At 45.5% G+C, this 19,932-nt stretch overlaps 2 protein-coding genes across 3 annotated transcripts; one reads left to right on the plus strand and one right to left on the minus strand.

Moving 5' to 3' along the window:
• Positions 1-455: 455 nt before the first annotated feature.
• On the plus strand, positions 456-13,907 carry ints8 (integrator complex subunit 8). Its single transcript, XM_056417722.1, has 28 exons — positions 456-544; positions 1,521-1,650; positions 2,671-2,845; positions 3,081-3,221; positions 3,342-3,413; positions 4,176-4,227; positions 4,336-4,515; positions 5,173-5,280; positions 5,377-5,529; positions 5,693-5,793; positions 5,917-6,058; positions 6,857-6,927; positions 7,022-7,197; positions 7,277-7,407; positions 7,952-8,062; positions 8,174-8,378; positions 8,494-8,615; positions 8,919-9,103; positions 9,195-9,228; positions 9,304-9,363; positions 9,825-9,886; positions 10,006-10,124; positions 11,693-11,796; positions 12,134-12,184; positions 12,259-12,332; positions 12,408-12,472; positions 12,845-12,888; positions 13,701-13,907. The coding sequence occupies exons 2-28, from the start codon at positions 1,527-1,529 to the stop codon at positions 13,815-13,817; spliced, it is 2,979 nt and encodes a 992-aa protein (XP_056273697.1). The 5' UTR covers positions 456-544; positions 1,521-1,526; the 3' UTR covers positions 13,818-13,907.
• Positions 13,857-19,258, minus strand: LOC130195950 (G1/S-specific cyclin-E2-like). Of its 2 annotated transcripts, none has more exons than XM_056417804.1 (12): positions 19,198-19,258; positions 18,523-18,555; positions 18,363-18,408; positions 18,206-18,256; positions 17,229-17,368; positions 16,977-17,112; positions 16,476-16,622; positions 16,142-16,237; positions 15,916-16,050; positions 15,627-15,738; positions 14,659-14,816; positions 13,857-14,401 (listed from the first exon to the last, which is right to left on the minus strand). In XM_056417804.1, the coding sequence occupies exons 2-12, from the start codon at positions 18,534-18,536 to the stop codon at positions 14,330-14,332; spliced, it is 1,107 nt and encodes a 368-aa protein (XP_056273779.1). In that variant the 5' UTR covers positions 18,537-18,555; positions 19,198-19,258; the 3' UTR covers positions 13,857-14,329. The 2 variants fall into 2 exon arrangements, with proteins under 2 accessions (XP_056273779.1, XP_056273769.1); XM_056417794.1 differs by lacking the exon at positions 19,198-19,258 and adding an exon at positions 18,969-19,178.
• Positions 19,259-19,932: the final 674 nt, after the last annotated feature.

The raw sequence follows: 19,932 nt of genomic DNA on the forward strand, positions 1-19,932 counted from the left end.
CCAATGTTCATTTATGGGTTGAGAACAATCGTCATCCTATTTTTATTTATTTTGTACTTTGTATTTATGGAGTCTGACACTCAACAGGAACATACGTAAACCAGAATAAGGGGTGTGGTTCAACATCACTGATATTGGTTGTAAGATTTCAAAGTGTTAGTATTGTAATTAACTTTAGCTGATTATACTTTGATTACGGTTTGGAATGCAGGACTTGTATTAGTCGTGGGATATTTTCACAGTATAGTTATAGGACTTTAGTTGTTCCTTATAGACTTAAACTATCTGGAAAAAGTACATATATCAGTCACGAACATAACCAGAACCAGTCTGATCTTTTATAAATATGCGCAGACGCGACGCAGTGTGTGTGTCCCTGACAACGAACCGGAACCGGAAGTCTGGCGGCGAGATGTCGAAGCGCAGAATGAATAATGTGAGAGGCAAACAGTTGGTGTTGCTGGTCCAGCCTTTCATTTTTATATATTTGTTTATGTACATTTAGCTCAAATATTGTACTTCTTTTTCATTTTGGCCTGTTAAGGTAAGCTAACCGGTCCCTCTCGGGCTGAAGCCGGGTTGTAGAATATAGCGAGTTAGCCGGAATATCAGCTCCAAACAAAGGTAGCAACAGAGACTGGGTGGAAGGGATGCGCTTGGTTTTATATACTCGTACCCCGAGCCGCCTTGGTGCGTTCATGTTCCCACTCATCTTGTGGACAATTAGAAAACTCCGCCCTCACGGGATTGTACGTTAATCATTATAAACCTCCCCTGGCCACCAGCTACATAACATTATACTATCATTGATTAGGAGCTAACGAGCTGCGTTCAGGGGCTGGGCAGCAGTGGAGGACGTTTCTGTAAACATAACATGCATAACAATAACGCATAGACAGGAATTATACAGAATCTGGCTATTCAGTCAGGAAATGTATACGTTTTTGTACAAATACAAATTTATTTAGATCTTTATAGAAATATTAGTAAAATGACAGTTTTTTCTTAAACTATGAAAAGTCAACCTGATCAGAATCAAGTTCTTTGGTTTTCACATTAAAAAAAAATAGATTTAACTTTATCTATTCACAGGGAAGTTATTATAAATATTTGTATTAATTATTGTGCAGCGGCTGCAGTGCAAATATGTTGGCTTACCGGTTTACTCTGAGGATCATGAATACACAGGTTGATGGAAAGGTGCAAGTGAACAGAAGGGAACAGCACCCGGTGTCTGCTGTCCATCTCTGGGCGTTAGATGAAGTTCCATTTGTGCCAGTGTTAACATACTTCAAGTTAATTACTATTTACACGACAGTCAGCTGCTTTTGGAAGCTCAGTGTCATGAGTAAACCGATCCTGCGTGCTAATATGAAACACATTCATCACACATCACTGTATTCTTACGGACATACTACTCAAATCTAGTGAGACAAAGTCCCTTTAACTTTTACTGTTGGTGGGATGCCTCAAAAGACAAGTGAAAGACAAACGTTCAAATATCTCTCTCTTTTCTCCAGAGGAGGATGAGTTCGGAGACGGTGGACCGCGTGGTCGGCAGTTGGCCCGGCACGCCTCTTCAGATGTCCTGGTTTGAGTTCCTGCTGGACGACAGCCTGCTGGAGAAGCACCTTCAGAAGTCCAACCCAGGTCAATGACCGTTATGCAATGCCTTGTGCTGGATGTGTCGTCTTGAGTCTTTAGCAAGTAAAACGAGAGCCAACAAAATGTCTCGGACTGCTCAGTGAATGCGGATTCTTGTTCTCTCCTTCTCTTTTTTTACTTGCTTTTATTATGCCTTCCCTCTGATTTAGCTTAAAGTTAATAGACACAACAGTTCCCCTCATGTTTCAGTATAATAGTTAGTGTTAAGGTGAATTCTTCGTACTCTTTCTTGCAGAATCAGTAACTTCTTTTAAATCACTTCTTAAAACCCATTTTTATAGAACAGCTTTTAACCCTTGTGTTGCCTTCGGGTCAATTTGACCCGATTAAATATTACACCCTCCTGTCGCCTTCGGGTCAATATGACCCGATTCAATGTTTAACCCTCCTGTTACCTTTATATTTACTAACATATTTTACCCTTGAGGTCAATATGACCCCAGCTATTAAAATCTCCAGAAAATTATTAGAATTATTATTGTTTTCCAAGTTTAAGTGTGAGGTACTTTATGTTTGTTTGTTGACTCCCGAAAGAACACCGACATTAAACATTGAATCGGGTCAAATTGACCCGAAGGCGACAGGAGGGTTAAATATTGAATCGGGTCAAAATGACCTGAAGGCAACACAAGGGTTAAATGATCTAGTCTTTTTATGCAGAACTTTGGTTCCCCTAATTTAGTTGTCTGTTTTTCATTTATTTGGTTTTAAATATATACATTTATAATTTTCCATTTAATTTTTAATTTTAATATATACTTTTAAATGTAATATTGGTTTCTTGCTATTCCACTTGTGTTGCTTTGACTCTCTGTGGAGCACTTTGTAAACATTGTTTTTGAAGGTGCTATATAAATAAAGTTATTATTATTACTCATGTAACCATATTGAATACTTGCGGTGCATCTAGAATGAGAGTTGTACACACAGAAAAGTTATTGGCTGTCTAAATCATCAGTTTTACTGTCATGTAATGTGTTTCTTTCTTTCTGTATGTTTCCACAGACCCGTTACCAGTGCAGCTTATCATCCAGTTCCTGGAGCAGGCGTCCAAGCCCTCCATGAACGAGCAGAACCAGGTGCAGCCTCCGGCGGACAACCGCAGGAACCGCACCCTGAAGCTGCTGGCGCTGGAAGTCGCCGCCCACATGAAGTGGGATCTGGATGCTCTCGAGAAAGGGTGCGTAGGGACGGCTCCTCAAACGCGTCGTCGGGACGACGCAACTCGTCCGCCTTGTATTTAGAGAAGAAGTTCCCGGGTTGCAGAACTGTGTGTTTGTGCGTTCCTTCACTTTAGTTAACGTCTAAATGAAGCGAATGTAACCTCCCAACATTTGGTATATACAGCTCCCTCGACGGAGTTGCCGTATAAAGCTGACGCATCATGTGATGAGTCATCCTTCTCTCCCACCCAGCTTGACCATTCCCGTCTTAAACATGCTCCTGAACGAGCTCCTGTGTGTGAGCAAAGTGCCACCGGGGGTGAAACACGTGGACCTGGAGCTGTCCACGTTGCCTCCCACCACGGCCATGGGTGTCATCATATACAACCGCTGGTGAGTCGGAGGCCAAAGAAGTTATCGCAGTGGTCACAAAGAGTACTTTGGAGTATTTTAAAAAGAAGAAAATGCTTAAATGGAAAGAATGTCACCGAGTGTCTCCGTGTGCATTCAAAGGGCCATCAGAACCATCGTGCTCAGCAGCTTCCCGGAGAAGCAGATCAAACCGGGGTCTCACCAGATGAACATGTAAATACTGCTCCCCCGCCCCGTGAACACACTCTGGGGCTTTCTCAATTTCCCCATCTTTGCGCCGCGTGATCAAATGTTCCGCTCGTACGTCGCCGTCTCATTTCTTCTTTAATGACATTCTACTGAGCGTCGTCTTCAATTGATCCTGACATGATGTTCACGAGTGAAAACATGGAATCCAGCACTAGCTGTATTTCATGCTCTCGCATAGAAAGAGAGGAGTGTGTTTGTGGGTTCATGATGCATATCAATCCGTCGTCTATATAATATGACACTCGTTCTTTGCATAGTACTTGCTCCACGCAATAGAACATATGAAATATGTATTAAATACAGCCTCTGTGTGTGTATTAAGTAGAAAATGCAAAACATCCGAATAATCTCGTCACGCTGTGATTGAATTAATAGGAAATCTCGACGTTGTCGTGAGCGTCTTGATGCTCATCGGAGGAGATCGTGTCGTGGCTTATCCAAACGGGGGACAGCTGATCAGCTGAGCCTCACCTCGGATTTAATCGACGGTCCGAGGCGAGGACGTCCCATTTGTCGAATGCCTGCGGCCTCGACTCCTCTCCGCTTGTCCCTCCCTCGCCTCCTCCAATGACGAAGACGCGAGGCGAGGAAAAGGAGTCGAGGAGGCACACAAATGGGGAAATGAGAAAGACTCTGATTTGTGTCCCGCTGCCCAGTCTCACATGTAAATCTAGCTTTCAAAGGCATGACAACGATGGTGAGCTCTTGTCTTGTGGCCTCTTGCAGGCTGAGCATCATTCAGCAGGAGAAAGAGATGACCGAAAACATCCTGACGGTGGTGAGTACCAAATGGAACGTCCATGGAACGCTAATATAATATCTATATCGCCATCGAATCCACATTTCAGGGATACCTGACACCCTTTGGTGTTGTTCTGCCCCTCAGCTGAAGGAGCAGGCGACCGACTCCATCAGCGTGCTGGAAGGAGCTGTGCAGCTGAAGAAAGACTTCTACGTCCACACGCTGAGGACTCTGGACCTGCTGGCGGCCGACGGCGCCGCCAACGGGGAGACGGAGTCCTCCACCGCCGGGCTGCGCATCAGCGCGAACGAGCTGCACTGTCAGGTCGGTGGATTCATTCAGACTCAGTATGAGGAACTTCATCGCCATGGAGCGACGAGAGAGACAACTAAACGTACTTCATATTGAGTCTACAGAGTAAACTGTTAAAAAAACATATTTACACTGCCGTTCAAAAGTTTGAGGTCAGCCAGACAATTTGGTGTTTCCCATGAAGACTCACACTTTTATTTATCAAGTGAATTGAAAATGAATATTAAATATAGTCAAGACATTGATGAGGTTATAAATAATGACTCTTATAGTAAATATTAATGTTGTTCTTCTTGTGGCTCAAAGGAAGGCCAGTGTTATAGCTTCTCTCAGCAGCATAACTGTTTTCAGCTTCGCTCACATAAAAAGGGTTTGCAAGGGTTTTCTACCCCTCCGTTAGTCTTCTAAGGCGATAACACAATGTTCCACTAGAACAATGGAGATGGGCTTCTACACACCTCTGGAGAGACTTTATTAATAACCAGAGAATAGTCATTTACACATTAACTATATAGAGAGTATTTATGATTCATTTAATGTTATCTTCATTGATAAAAACAGAGCTTTGAAAAATAAGGACATTTCTAAGTGAACGACTGTAAATATATCTCAAAATGTCGTTTCAGTCAAATGTAAAGAACCCTGACCGTGTTCTCTTGGGTGTTTCAGGTGCATTATGACTTGGGAGGTATTTTCTTCCAACAAGGCTGCACTGACCAGACGGCCTACCAGAAGGCCCGGGACCACTTCCAACAGACAAAGGAGCTGCTCACTAAGGTACATGTGCTGGTCACTGACCCGTATTCAGATGTGGGTCTTCCTTCAGTCCTGCAATGATCTCAGTCCTTTTAAAAAAAAAATCTTTTTGTACAGCTGGACTCGACTGTCCACGTGCATCTGGATGAGAAACGTCTGGCCGGCTACTGGAACGCCTGCAAGGCTCTGACCGAAGACTGCGACCCCTCGGACTCCCAGAACATGCCCTACAATCAGATCAACAGCCTGATCCGGGCGCAGAGCTACCCGGTCAGAGCCGCAGGGCCCTTTAAGGGGGGGGGGGGGGGGCTTGTATTCTGCGTCTCACACCTGGGACCCGGCAGTGCGGCTGCAGCTGTTAACTGAAGGTGCACGAGAGACACCGGAACAATGTTTGACCGATGCATTTCGGATGTGTTCCCCTCTCCGACAGGCCGTCATCGAGTCCTTCATCAAAGACAACGCGTGCCGCAGTTTGCCCAACAACTTCCGGCGGTCCGTCCTCAGGGAGTTCCTCTACAAAGCCCACCAGGGGTGAGGAGGTCACGATGGGCGACGCAGCCCATAGATGTGATATGCATGGAAACACGAGGGGGACGCTGCTTTTCTTTGTGTTTATGAATCAAATCTGCACATGCAACCGCCCGTGTCTGACAGGGAGGCGAGCCTGGAGGAGGTCTGCTTCAAGCTGTGCGTGTGCAATGCCGTGCGGGACGCCCTGGAAGGCGAGGTGCTCAGCGTGCGCTTCCAGCAGCTGCTGCTCAAGCCCAGCAAGCGGCTGGTGGACTTCATCTTGGAGGTACCGCTCTCTTCTTCAGGTTCCCCGCAGGAGCGATTCGTGCCCGGGAACTCCCGGAGCTTCAACTGGTAGATGTGCGAAGGCCACTGGTCAGGTTGAAGAGGGGGCGGAGCTTCGATGGGACTTAATCATCATCAGCCTTTTGATGACGATGAAGGTGTCGTCACATCTCACATCCTAACAGTAGACCAATCAATTAGTCTTTACACCTGTTCATCTTTCCTTTACTCTCTGACATGAACTGTTAAGTGAAGCTCAAAGTCCCTTTTTAAAGGGACAGTGTGTCTTTATTGAGGTCGTATACGGTACTTCTCTATAGTCGGTGTTCGTATCAGGACAGGAGCAAAGCAATGAACTGCTGGGAACTTATTTAAGACACCTAAAATATCTGATTCAATCCCAGTTTATCGGCTCTGCTGAGGTGTTAAAGAGGTTTGACGTCTGGGACGCATCTGAATTATTCTCGTGACGAATGAATATCATTTAACCCTCCTGTTGCCTTCAAATGCACTAACATCTTTGACCCTTTTTGACCGCAGCAATTAAAACCTCCAGAAAATGATTAGAATTAATAGTGTTTCCCAAGTTTAAGTGTCAGGTACTTTGTGTGTTTGTTGACGACATTGAAAACATATCATCATGTGAATTTGATGTTTTCCCATTTGTCCCCAATAAATTAGGAAAAGTTGTGAAATATGATGTCAATCATTTTTCTAGAGACGTTAAACATTGATTGGGGTCAAATTGACCCCAAAGGTAATAGGAGGGTTAATAAGCTGCCGCATGTTTGCCGCGCAGGTGTGCACGCGTTCTCTGGAGAAGGACCGGCCGCCGGAGACATCCAGAAAGAACATGGCCACCTTCATGAAGTGCGTGAGAGCAGAGTCGCGCTCACTTCCTGGAGTCATTACTCACGGATGCACGAGTGAAAGCGGCTTGAACCTCCGCGCTGTCCTCCCGCAGGACTCTGTGTGAGACCCTGGAGGAGCTGCCGCTGCTCTTCACGATCTCCTCTCACAAGCTCTTCACGGAGCTGTTGACGGAGGACGAGAGGAAGGTCCTGGTGGAGCAGCTGAGGAAGAGGTCCACCACGATCAACCTGAGCGCCAAGCCTCTGCCCTCCTTCTACGACATTCCAGGTACGGCGGCGCGGTTTCTTCTTCCAGATGTTTTTCCCGCTGGTTTTGCCGCGTGTTGAACGACGCGTTCCCTCCTCAGCGTCGGCGAGCGTGAGCATCGGGCAGCTGGAGCAGCAGCTCATCCTGTCGCTGGAGCCGCGCCGGATACGACAGATCCTCATGGAGCTGCACGGCATCGCGGAGCGGCCTTTCTGGAGGGTCAACAGCAAGGTCGGAGGTCATTTATGGACTCGAAATACTAAAACTCGGAAACGCGGTTCACGTAGATTCATTGTCGGATCAAATAATATATGAACTTAAATGATTATTGTTGGAGCTATTTAATTTGACATTTGTATTTAGGTTTTATTGTAAAGTAATATTGATTATTTATTGCTTATTTAGGTTATATTTTGATATGTTAGTTGTTTCTTATGATAGTTGTAGTTTAGTTTAATATATTTAGTTGTAGGTTCACTGATTGGGTAACACTGGGCACCTGTGGTTATATGTAGAGGTGGGTAGGCACAGGACCAGCATGCACCAGGGTGGCCAATAGTTTTTTTTACCACAGCACAGAGAGGAAGTGTCAACATTTTGATTGTTCTTTTTTGTCGGTTTAAGAAATAAATTCTCAGAATAATAACAGGCGGAAATGAACATTACTTTCTTCTGCATGCGTCAACAAAAAAACCCACGGTGCATCAGTGGCGGTTTGATTTATAGTTTAAGGACAAATGGCCACGACAATTCTAATGTTTGTCTGTGTGCCCAGTGGGAAGTTCCTCCGGACTACATCCACGTGATCCTCGGCATCAAAGACAACCTGACGAAGGACCTGGTGTACATCCTCCTGGCCAAAGGACTCCACTGCATATCGATAAAGGTGCTCTCACACTCGTCCAACCGCCGATATTGAAATCGTCCCGGTGCGAGTTCGTCGGCCCGTTGCGCGTCTCCTCGGACGTCGTTGAATCCCCGTTCCCCGTCTCCTCAGGACTTCGCCCACGCCCGCCAGCTCTTCTCCGCCTGCCTGGAGCTCGTCACCGAGTTCTCCCCGAAGCTGCGGCAGGTGATGCTCAACGAGATGTTGCTGCTGGAGGTCCGGGCGCACGAGGCCGCGGCCGCCGAGGGCTGCAAGGAGCGGCCGCCGCCCGACCTGGTCAGCCGGGTCCGAGGGTACCTGGAGATGAGGATTCATGGTGAGAGCGGAACGCCGTTCGCCCCCCCCGCCGCCCGGGATTTTTTAGTTTTGAAAGCGTTCCAACGCGGCTTACATCTCAGATGCACCGTCACGCTCTTTTCCTCCGTCCCCAGATCTGCCGCTGCGCCAGGTGGTGGGCGAGGAGTGCGTCGCCTTCATGTTGAACTGGAGGGAGAACGACTACCTGACGCTGCAGGTGCCGCCGTCGCTGGTCATGAACAACCCGTACATCAAGGTACGGGCGGCCTCCATCATGCCGATGTCTACTGTAACGTGGCTACCGTAGAGGCGGGGAGCTCGCACTAAAGTTCATTATTCAGATGCAATTTAGCTCGGATAATAATAATGATAATTTAAAGTATCATGAATTTAGCGCTGCCTGCAAGTGGCCGTAAAAAAACCAATCTATCGTTGAAGGTTTAAGCCGCTTTATGGCTACAACAATAACAAATTGTTTGCACATTATTGTTTAAACGGGTTCCCACAATGCATTTGGACCTATTTGGTAACCCTCCTCCCTCCTGCCTCCTCCCGACAGCTGGGCCAGCTCCTGGCGTCGACGTGCAAAGAGCTCCCGGGTCCTAAAGAGTGCCGGCGCACGGCCAAGGAGCTGTGGGAGGTGGTGGTGCAGATCTGCAGCGTGTCCATCCAGCACAAGAGGAACCACGACGGCCGAGTGGGCCTCATCAAGCACCGCGAGTCCTCCATGGGCATCCTCTACCGGTACGCTCACCAACAACCACACGCTGTGTGTAAACACACACACACACACACTCACTCATCCCGGTCTGTGTTCTGTTTATCACCCAAACAGGAGCAAATTTATCACTTTCATCAAGAAACTCAGAGTGAGTATTCCATAAGGTAGATATAATAATCCCCCCGCCCTGGGTGATGCTTGAGTAACGGTCCGCGCTCCACAGGAGCCGCTGGTGCTGACGACCCTCATCTCGCTGTTCGTGAAGCTGCACAGCATCGTGAGGGTAGGTCGACTCGAGCTGGTGGACGGGCGCGGTGGGCCTACACTGGAGTCTCACACAAGCTGTTGGGAGGGGGGGGGGGGGGGGGAGGGGGAGGAGGAGGAGGAGGAGGAGGAGGAGGAGGAGGAGGAGGAGGAGGAGGAGGAGGAGGAGGAGGAGGAGGACTCCTCTAATGTTGCAGAAAGTAAACTCGTACCATAGTTGGATTGTAGGTTTGTCTGCTGTTCAGTCTGGACATGTAAAGTAGATATCTGTGCTGCTTCTCACAATCTGCTCTCTCTCTCTCTCTCTCTCCTTCTCGATCTCTCTCCCTCTCTCTCTCTCATCTATTATCTCTCTCTCTCTCGCCCTCTCTCTCTTATCTATTATCTCTCTCTCTCTTTCTCGTTCTCTCTCCTCTCTCTCTCTCTCCCCTCTCATCTCACTCTATCTCTCATCTATTATCTCTCTCTCTCTCTCTCTAGGATGATATAGTAAATGAAGTGACAGCAGAACACCTCCCCATCTGGCCGTCTACTCTTGCAACGTAAGAAACCTTTTTGCTCAAATATTTCTCAAACAAAGCCATTAAATGTAATGTGTGAGTGTGTGTTAAATGTGTGTGTGTGTGTGTTAAATGTCTGTGTGTGTGTGTGTGTGTACCAGCATACAGGCCGTAGACGTGGAGGCCGTAGCCGTGACGGTCAAAGAGCTGGTGTCCTACGCTCTCACCCTCAACCCCAACAACCAGTCGTGGCTCATCACACAGGCGGATATCTACTTTGGTGAGCAAGACTCAGCTGCTCTTTAGGCACAGGATTTAATTAATAATAATAATAATAAATTGTATTTATATATTGCATTTCATAGTACTCAAAGACACTTTACAAATGTTTAAAATCATCATAATAGAGCAATACAAAAACAATAAGAACCCAGAGCTCACAGGCACACGTTAGAAGGGGAAAGGTCAGTGCAGGGAGCAGAGTTTGGGGAGAGAGTTCCAGAGGGGGGGGGGGGAAATTAAATTCTGTTCATTTTATATAGCCAAATATAACAAATTATGAATTTGTCTCAGAGAGCTTTAAAATCTGTACACATATGACATCCTTGACCTTTGACCTCACATCGGATCAGGAACAACTCCCAAGAAATATAAAAAAACATTTCAGGGTAAAAAAGGTGAAGAACCCTTCAGGAGAGAACAGAGGAGGACCCCTCTCCAGGATGGACAGAACAATAGACGTCATGTGACCAGATGAACAATAGATGTCATGTGACCAGATGAACAATAGATGTCATGTGACCAGATGAACAACAGATGTCATGTGACCAGATGAACAATATATGTCATATGACCAGATGAACAATAGATGTGATGAGACCAGATGAACAATAGATGTCATGTGACCAGATGAACAATAGATGTCATGTGACCAGATGAACAGTAGATGTCATGTGACCAGATGAACAGTAGATGTCATGTGACCAGATGAACAATAGATGTCATGTGACCAGATGAACAATAGATGTCATGTGACCAGATGAACAATATATGTCATATGACCAGATGAACAATAGACGTCATGTGACCAGATGAACAATAGATGTCATGTGACCAGATGAACAATAGATGTCATGTGACCAGATGAACAATAGATGTCATGTGACCAGATGAACAATAGACGTCATGTGACCAGATGAACAATAGATGTCATGTGACCAGATGAACAATAGATGTCATGTGACCAGATGAACAATAGATGTCATGTGACCAGATGAACAATAGATGTCATGTGACCAGATGAACAATAGATGTCATGTGACCAGATGAACAATAGATGTCATGTGACCAGATGAACAATAGACGTCATGTGACCAGATGAACAATAGATGTCATGTGACCAGATGAACAATAGACGTCATGTGACCAGATGAACAATAGACGTCATGTGACCAGATGAACAATAGATGTCATGTGACCAGATGAACAATAGACGTCATGTGACCAGATGAACAATAGACGTCATGTGACCAGATGAACAATAGACGTCATGTGACCAGATGAACAGACTCTGGCTCCCCGGGGTCGGGGCTCGGTTCTGTGAAACTGGAATTGAAGTTCCAGTTCTTAAAGTTGCCACCAAGGGGTTGAAGCAAAAGAGATTAAGAGCATTGAAGGAGCAAGAAAAACTCAAATATTTGGTTTTGTATGACAAACCAGATGTTTGGAGCTCACAACGGGAATCTTGGGGAAGTCTTCCCACATGCAGACGTGTGTAGTACAAGGGCCTCGTGTGGATGTAGTTGATGTGTGTGTGGCTGAAGTCTTCGTGCTCTTGTTTTCCGGCAGTGACCAACCAGTACTCCGCTGCGCTGAACCTCTACCTCCAGGCCGGCGCCGTGTGCTCGGACTTCTTCACCAAAGCCGTCCCCCCCGACGTCTACAGCGACCAGGTAGCCCCTAGCAACGGGGAGCGATGCACCTGGACCCAGAGCGGTCCATTGAAATGACTACGTGACGCAACGCTACGCAGTCTATGAGAGAACTATATATATATATATATAGTTTTTTATTTTCTTTATTTTATATTAATTTTCTGATTTATTATTAATTTAGGATAGGAATATTTAAGCATGTTTTGCTTCTACCTATACCTTTTCAGTCTTTCTGTTTTGTATATTATATAGAATAATATTGTATTGTATTTGATTTGATTGACTGAATAAAATACACAACAACAACAACAACAAATAGGAATGATCCCCCGGTAACACTGACTGTCGTCCGCAGGTCCTGAAGAGGATGATCAAGTGCTGTTCCATGATGAACTGCCACACACAGGTCAGAGGTCGCGCCGCACATCGACCCCCAGGCTGTCCCCGTGTTGATCTGGTTTTCTCTGGCGTCCCCATCAGGTGGCCATTCTCTGCCAGTTCCTCCGGGAAGTGGACTACATGACGGCCTTCAAGGCGCTTCAAGAACAGAACAGGTACGCCGGGCGGCTCGGGGGCGGCAACCCCGAAACGCCGAAACCCGGCTGACGTGTCCCTCTCTGTCCCCACAGCCACGACGCCATGGACTCGTTCTACGACTACATCTGGGACGTCACCATCCTGGAATACCTCACCTGTATCCTTCCCTTCTCCTCGTCACGGCGGTACGGCAGCGTCCCCCGAGGGCCTCCGGACAGCGCCACTGAGAAAAGGCAGCGTTTCAGAATGTTTTGGGAGATATTCCATCAAAAACCTCAAAGTCGAGCTTAATCCAGCACTTTGTTTTCATCCCGGAGACGTCTGTCTCCATGTTTGATGAGCTCACGGTCAGTTATGGGGGCGGGTGGTGCCTCGTGATGTTCCTGAACGTCCCCTTTGTTTACTTTGTTTATGTATCTGGTTGATGAACATGTTGATGGGCGGAGCTACAGAACGGCCACTTTAAAGAAGCCCGCCGTCGACTACCCCGTCCACGCTCGTCCTCGTGTTCCTCCTTGACTGCGTTCAGACATCCATCACAAGCGGGGCGAGGCGGAGAAGAGACAAATCGCGGTGAGCGGAGGGGAAACCGGCGAGTCGTCAACCCGGTCCATCTTTAATATTTGCAGCGTCGGTGTGATGCATTCAGTGTCCACTAGGGGTTGAGATGCTTTGGATCCCAGCTCTCGTAAACATTGATATCTGAAGTGTAAAAGGTGGTTCTAGTATTCACTAGACCGACATGACAGTAGCCCAGGAAGCTTAAAACTAAATCAGGGTCACGCTGGTTTTAAAATGACCAGAACTCTGAATATAGTTGGTGTGCTTAAACGTGAGTTTAAAATGCAGAATGAAAGATCACATGCTCCATTAACCCTCCTGTGACCTTTGGGGTCAATTTGACCCCATTCAATGTTTAACATCTCTAAACAAATTACTAACATCAGTTTTTTTTGCTTCACATTCCATGACTTTTCCTAATTTATTGGGGACAACTGGGTAAACATAAAATTCACATGTTTTCAATGTCCTGTACACAACTTGTACGCATCGGTGTTCTTTGGGGTCAATTTGATATAAAAAATATGTACTTGGAAGGAATATAAAATAATAATGAGGTCAATGAGTGAGATTTTAATGGTGATCTGCATATTTCTCCATAGTCGTGAACAAGTATTCTGGATGTGGAGTTTTTTATTTAATGGGCTATTTAGGTAGTCAACAAAAAAACATAAGGTACGGGACACCTAAACTTGGGAAAAAATATGAATTCTAATAATTTTCTGGAGGTTTTATTGACCCCAAGGGTAAAAGATGTTTATTACATTTGAAGGTAACAGGAGGGTTAAAAACTAAAAAGTTAACGTCCTCGTCTCTGGCTGCAGATCAAGGCGATCGGGCAGACGGAGCTGAACACCAGCAACCCGGAGGAGGTTCTGCAGCTCGCCGCCCACAAGAGGAAGAAGAGGTTCCTGCAGGCGATGGCCAAGCTGTACTTCTAGGAGGGCCGAGGGCCACTGGACAGACTTTCGGGGGAGGGGTGGGGTGTATATTTTTTATTTTGTTGTAGAAAATAAATACAGTTTGTCTTGTATACTTGTGATCATTAACACGATCAATGCTCTGCAGAATCCCCTCAGCCCTGATGAAGACCAGGTTTTTGAATCTGTCGGCTAGAAACATATTTCATATGCTAGAAGAGTAAACGATTGCACATCACTTTCAGTAATCTAACATTTCTTAGAATTAAAATGCACTTTTTTTCCTCCTTTTCTGAAGATTTTTTTTTTTTTAAAGCACCTAAAGAAAAAACAGCTTTGGTCAAAATGTAAAAATCTTAAATATCCTCCTGTGATGTAACGGTGGAACAGTTCACGTCAGCAGGCTTGAAATAAATAACCATCCAGACTCCGTGTTCCCGGTAAAGCGGTCGGTCCGTTAGTCCCGGTTGACCCGGTCTCCGTGGACCTTCACTTCCCGCGTCCTCTTCGCAGCGCCCCGGTCTTCCTCTTCGTCAGCGCGTGCAGCTTTTCTCCGTGCTGTTGGGAGGCGTGAGGAACCGGCTGTGTTCCTCTTGACCGGCGTCCTAAAATAAGACGGACACCACAGACGGCGTTAAATACGTTCAATGATTTGGCTCAGTGACAATGAGGCACATGACTCAAACCCTACACGTGTTCTGTTTCACACATTAAGAAGTGCATTTCACACTAAAGGCTTCATCCTGGTGGGCAAGGAACCAGATGAGGAGCCAGGAGGTGACCGAAGGTCTCGTCCACGGCTCACAGGCCGGAACATTTAGCTCTTGTTCCAAAAACAGAGAATAAAGAATTGAACACCAACCAGCATGCTCATGTAGTCCGTGTGCGTCTGGACGTCGTGTCGGTCTTCTTCCTTCACGCCGACGAAATCCTTGAGCGGCGCTCCGCCGAACCCGTTCACCGACTCCACGAAGGGCGCCATCCAGTCCACGCACCGCTGGAGGGCGTCGCGCGGCAGACCTGAGCGCAGAAAGTACCACCGTGAGAGATATATATATATATATTTGTAAAAAGGCATAATTAAATGATTTGATTATTAATTACATACATATCAGTTTTTTAAAAACGAAACAAATATATGTATATATAGCATTTTATTAAATATACACTACCGTTCAAAAGTTTGGGGTCACTTAGAAATGTCTTTATTTTTCAAAGAAATGCACTGTTTTTTCAATAAAGATAACATTAATCAGAAATACCCTCTACATTGTTAATGTGGTAAATGACTATTCTAGGTGGAAACGTCTGGTTTCTAATGAAATATCTCCATAGGTGTATAGAGGCCCATTTCCATCAACTATCACTCCAGTGTTCTAATGGTACATTGTGTTTGCTAATCGCCTTAGAAGACTAATATCTGATGAGAAAACCCTTGTGCAATTATGTTAGCACAGCTGAAAACAGTTATGTTGGTGATATAAGCTATACAACTGGCCTTCCTTTGAGCTTGAAGAACAAAATTAATACTTCAAATATTAATCATTATTTCTAACCTTGTCAATGTCTTGACTATATTTTCTATTCAATTTTCAATTCATTTGATAAATAAAAGAGAGTTTTCATGGAAGACACGAAATTGTCTGGATGACCCCAAACTTTTGAACGGTAGTGTATATATATACATAGCATTTAAAAAAAAGAAATTATATATATATATATATAAAATGTATCCCCCGGTCCTCCAGTGTAAGGAATAAATACCATGGCGCCTGTCATCCCGCTCCCATTTATACGACATCAACATCTCTATAAACACGACAATCTTACCTGAAACTCTCTCAGACGTTTCCCTTTGAGTGAAGTGGCTCAGGACGGAGGCGGCCAGCACCCTATACTCAAAGTCCAGAGCGTTTATGTGGAGGATACACAGGTCCAACAGCTGGAAACAGACGAGAGAGAGATGAGAGAAACGCTGGGACACCACCGAGGTCACGAATCCCAGGAGCTCAGGAAGGCTTCTTCCTTCTCATCTCGACCGTCGGGCCGTTTTTAAAGTCGCTCAGATACAAACACGGGTCGTTCAGTACTGAAAAAACAAACAGATCCAAACACTCACCCGCGTCATTTCCACGTAAGCGCCCTGTGGGAACTGCGGCTGCAGCAGGTCGGAGCCGGCGCTCATCGACGCCACCTGGAAGTAAAGCTTCAGCCACGAGACGCTCGTCTCGGGACAGAGGTTCCAGCTCAGCGCCTGGCAACGAGCAATTACAAATTAGAAGGATGCAGAAAGAGACTATTTATGGGCGTGGTCACACACACACACACACACACGTAGGCATTACCTTCAAAATGATTAACTCCATCTGAAGGATCTCCTCTTCGTAGTAGGTCCCTGCCGTCACAGAGGCCATCTGGGAGAGCTTCGGAGGACTGGCCTCCTGCAGGCAGACCAAATAAGTCATATTAGAAGTGTGTGTGTGTGTGTGTGTGTTGCTCCCCAACTAATGCAATAGCTCAGGATCAATGGACCCAGTTCATAAACAGCTTCTCAACTGGCTGATGTGTGATTTGCTCCCTGATTGTGGGTCCTCCTCCTCCTCCTCCTCCTCACAGCTCGGTTAACGTAGCTTGAAGGAGTCGTGGGAGAGGAGACCCGACCTGCCGGCGTTCCCTCACCTCCATCTTTGACGCGATGAAGAGACACGTGATCCCGATGAGCTGCAGCAGGCCCTTCTCCACGTTGTCCTGCGTCAGCATGAAGCGGTCAAAGTAGTCCTGGGCCAGGTAGAACGTCTGCCGGTGGAGGGTGTAGGCCTCGCTCACCTGGAGACGCCAACCACAACAAAGATGAAACATTACGTTGACAGTTTTTAGTCGACTTGATGAAAAAACCTCAACTGTAAGAGCTGAGGAAGCGATGTTTCAGCCTGAAAGACCTCAAACATGGCGGATGGCGAAAGGTCAAACTCACTCACGTGGTTAAGAGTTTTGCACATTGATATTTATGCATTTACAACATTGCGACCCTAATATTTTCTACCATTATCAACAAATACCCAGAGATGAGAAAAGCAAGAGATGAACGTCTCACTGCAACAGGTGTTCAGGGAGCGTTTGCTCAGAGGCTCGTTTCCTCCGGCTGAAGCACGGAGGCGTGTCTTAGAATCAGAGACGCACCTCAATCAACCAGTCGAGGAGAACCGATCTCATCCGGGGTCGTAGCGCGGGATGCCTCCGCATGAAGCTCTTGCTGTGCCTGTAGCTCTGCTCCTTGACGCCCATCTTGTCCCACACGTCTGCAGGAGATCCCCACCTGTTACGCAACAAGCAGTCAGCTGGACGCAAGTCTTTCAATCAACAAACACGTCACCGTCCCGGCTTCTTGAATGTAACGATAAACTGTCACACCACATGCAAATGCTCAATCACCCGAGATGAGGCAGAGGCGACGGGTGCAGTGGAGACTCTGTGGAGGGGGGGGCGGCGTCACCACGGACGCTCCTCACTCGCTTCTCAGCCGCCTCGGTGAGAGAGGACGGCTCGGCGACGGCGTCGGGAACCAGCTGGTTCTGAAACGGAGAGAGAACCGAATGACACATACGTACGGATGAACTGAAGACGGCACAGGGCGGCGGGTACGGCGTCTGCAGCGGCGTTTAGGGGAGGAGTCAGGTGGCTCTTTATCCTCATATTTCCTGCAGCTGTTTATTCTCTATATAAGATTAGATTATATATTCCTTTATTAGTCCCACAGTGGTACTATAACCCTCCTGTTACCTTCAAATTTACTATTATCTTTTACCCTTTTTGACCACAGCAATTAAAACCTCCAGAAAATGATTAGAATTAATATTGTTTCCCAAGTTTAAGTGTGAAGTACTTTTTGTTTGTTTGTTGACGACCTAAACAGCCCTTTAAATAAATAAAAAAGTAGATATTTCTTATATGTTTTACACAGTGAAAAACAGCCTGGGGTCAAATTGACCGATGCGTACAAGTTGTGTTCAGGACATTGAAAACATATCATGTGAATTTTATGTTTTCCCAGTTGTCCCCAATAAATTAGGAAGAGTCATGAAATATGAAGCAAAAATAATAATGTTAATCATTTTTTTAGAGACGTTAAATATTGAATGGGTTCAAATTGACCCCAAAGGTAATAGGAGGGATAATAGTCTACGGTTAATATTTCTTGTAATTACACTCTGCAATTTATATATTTTATACTAATAGCTGCACAACTTACTGTGTTCATGTTTCCCAAAGCATATTCATACACACCATTAATATGTTATATCTTTGTGTATTAATAACCCTTATTGTTCCACATCCTATATTTGATGTTTATTCGAGCGTGTCCTTGACAATAAAGTTGAGTCTGATGAGATCAATAGAGAGGGGCATACCTCCTCACACTGCAGCTTGGACAGGGGCGGGACTCTTTTTCTGTTGCTTTGCTGAACAAGGAAATCATAAGTTTGCATGTCAGACCTTCAGGAATATATGTCAATATAAATAATGACGTATTAGAGCTGTGTGCTCTTCGAGGAGTCACGTGCTCACTTTGCCCCTGTGGCCTGGAACATTTTCAGATTTCTGCAGCCGAACACTGCAAAGACAAATCACACTGAACTCATCCAAATGATCATTTATGATATGATATATTCCTTTATTTGTCCCACAGACAATAAGAAATAAAGCAATAAAACAGAGGGCTCTTTACCTTCGTCTGGACATGTTTGTGGCCGCTTCTTGTCTGTAAAAAGAATATTTAATATAATTTAGAGAAGCAAAGTGAGTGTTTGTTTACACCATACATGAAGATGGAGGACAGACAGCTGCACACTGCTCAGGTATGAGACATCATCATCATCATCATCATCATACGCGCCAACTATAATATTGAGCGCGTAAAAAAACAACCAGCGAAATTATGACGATAATTATCGTCTTCACACGACTTCACCGAAGTAAGGACCACGCAGACTATCGTTACACCGACTGGGACCGCGTCTACCTCGGCCGGAACCGGGCCGCTGTTCCCGGGGGGACGTTAGCCGTCTGTGACGCTAGCTAAACACCACGAGCTCCACAACGAGCGACGTCACGAACACATCGGCGAATATATTTAAAACACACCGCCGCCGCTTCGTTGTAGCCATTACACACCTGGACAGAGGTGTGAGGGAAAGGTGGAGACGTGTAGAGACGAGTTATGGCGACTGAGAGCAGCTTAGCGCCTCGGTTCCGAGCTCTGGTTAAACTTATCTCCAGTTGGCGCTGGCGCCAATAAATGAGCGCTCGCGACACATTGCGCATGTGTACAACGTCCTCACGGACAAAGTCAACCGGAGGTTTAAAGCAGGTTAACGTTACATTTAAGCCGACTGCTCCTTACCGAAGTATGTGTTTCGTTTGAGAAGTATTAAGTCTTAAATGGTATAGCAAAGTTATTACAAAGTTATAATATCTTCCGTTCACTTCGTCCCTTTTCTTTCGGTTCTTTCAGTTGTATTTTCCGGTCGGCTTTGATGGGCGGAGCTACAGATCAGGGCAGCCAATAGGGGAGCGAGTTGAGTTGAGCGCGTGCTCCCGGACCAGGATGTAAACAAAGCAGGCAGCTGTCAGAGCGGCTCCCTCGTGAAGGGAGACGTGTGTCTTTATTAGTAAGCAAACTACAAAATATGTTTTGAGAGCAACTTTCTCGTTTGTAAGTAAATGTTTTGTTAGTTTTGCTTATGAAACTAAAATGTGTTGCTACAAATCAAAAATATTTGCTCTCAAAATGCGCAATAAAAACACATTTATACTTCCTTCAGTTTTACACAACTTTTAAAACCGAATCATGTTTGATATCAAAAGTTTTGTATTTGAATAAATAAATATATATATATAAATAAACAATGCGTGTATATATATCAATATATATATATATATATATATACACACACACACACACATATATATATGCAAATATGCAAATATGTTTATGCAGTTATATGCTTTCCCCCCAGAAAATACATACTGTAGACAGTATTTATGTATTTTTTTCTCCTCATAGTCAATGTGTTATAACGTGAAAACAAATATAATTACCTTTATTCACCTTTCCAACTCATTGCTTCACCTACTT

Source organism: Pseudoliparis swirei, chromosome 1 (assembly GCF_029220125.1).
Source record: "Pseudoliparis swirei isolate HS2019 ecotype Mariana Trench chromosome 1, NWPU_hadal_v1, whole genome shotgun sequence".
NCBI lineage: Eukaryota > Metazoa > Chordata > Actinopteri > Perciformes > Liparidae > Pseudoliparis > Pseudoliparis swirei.

Coding starts and splice junctions, on each gene's coding strand:
- ints8 (XM_056417722.1), top strand. CDS start 1,527: ATGAGTTCGGAGACGGTGGACCGCGTGGTCGGCAGTTGGCCCGGCACG. Junction 8,616..8,918: donor TGAACAACCCGTACATCAAG/GTACGGGCGGCC, acceptor TCCTCCCGACAG/CTGGGCCAGCTCCTGGCGTC. Junction 9,887..10,005: donor TGGCCGTCTACTCTTGCAAC/GTAAGAAACCTT, acceptor TGTGTGTACCAG/CATACAGGCCGTAGACGTGG.
- LOC130195950 (XM_056417804.1), bottom strand. Junction 16,623..16,976: donor TCCTCGACTGGTTGATTGAG/GTGCGTCTCTGA, acceptor TGGCGTCTCCAG/GTGAGCGAGGCCTACACCCT. Junction 16,051..16,141: donor TGGAGTTAATCATTTTGAAG/GTAATGCCTACG, acceptor GCTCGTTGCCAG/GCGCTGAGCTGGAACCTCTG.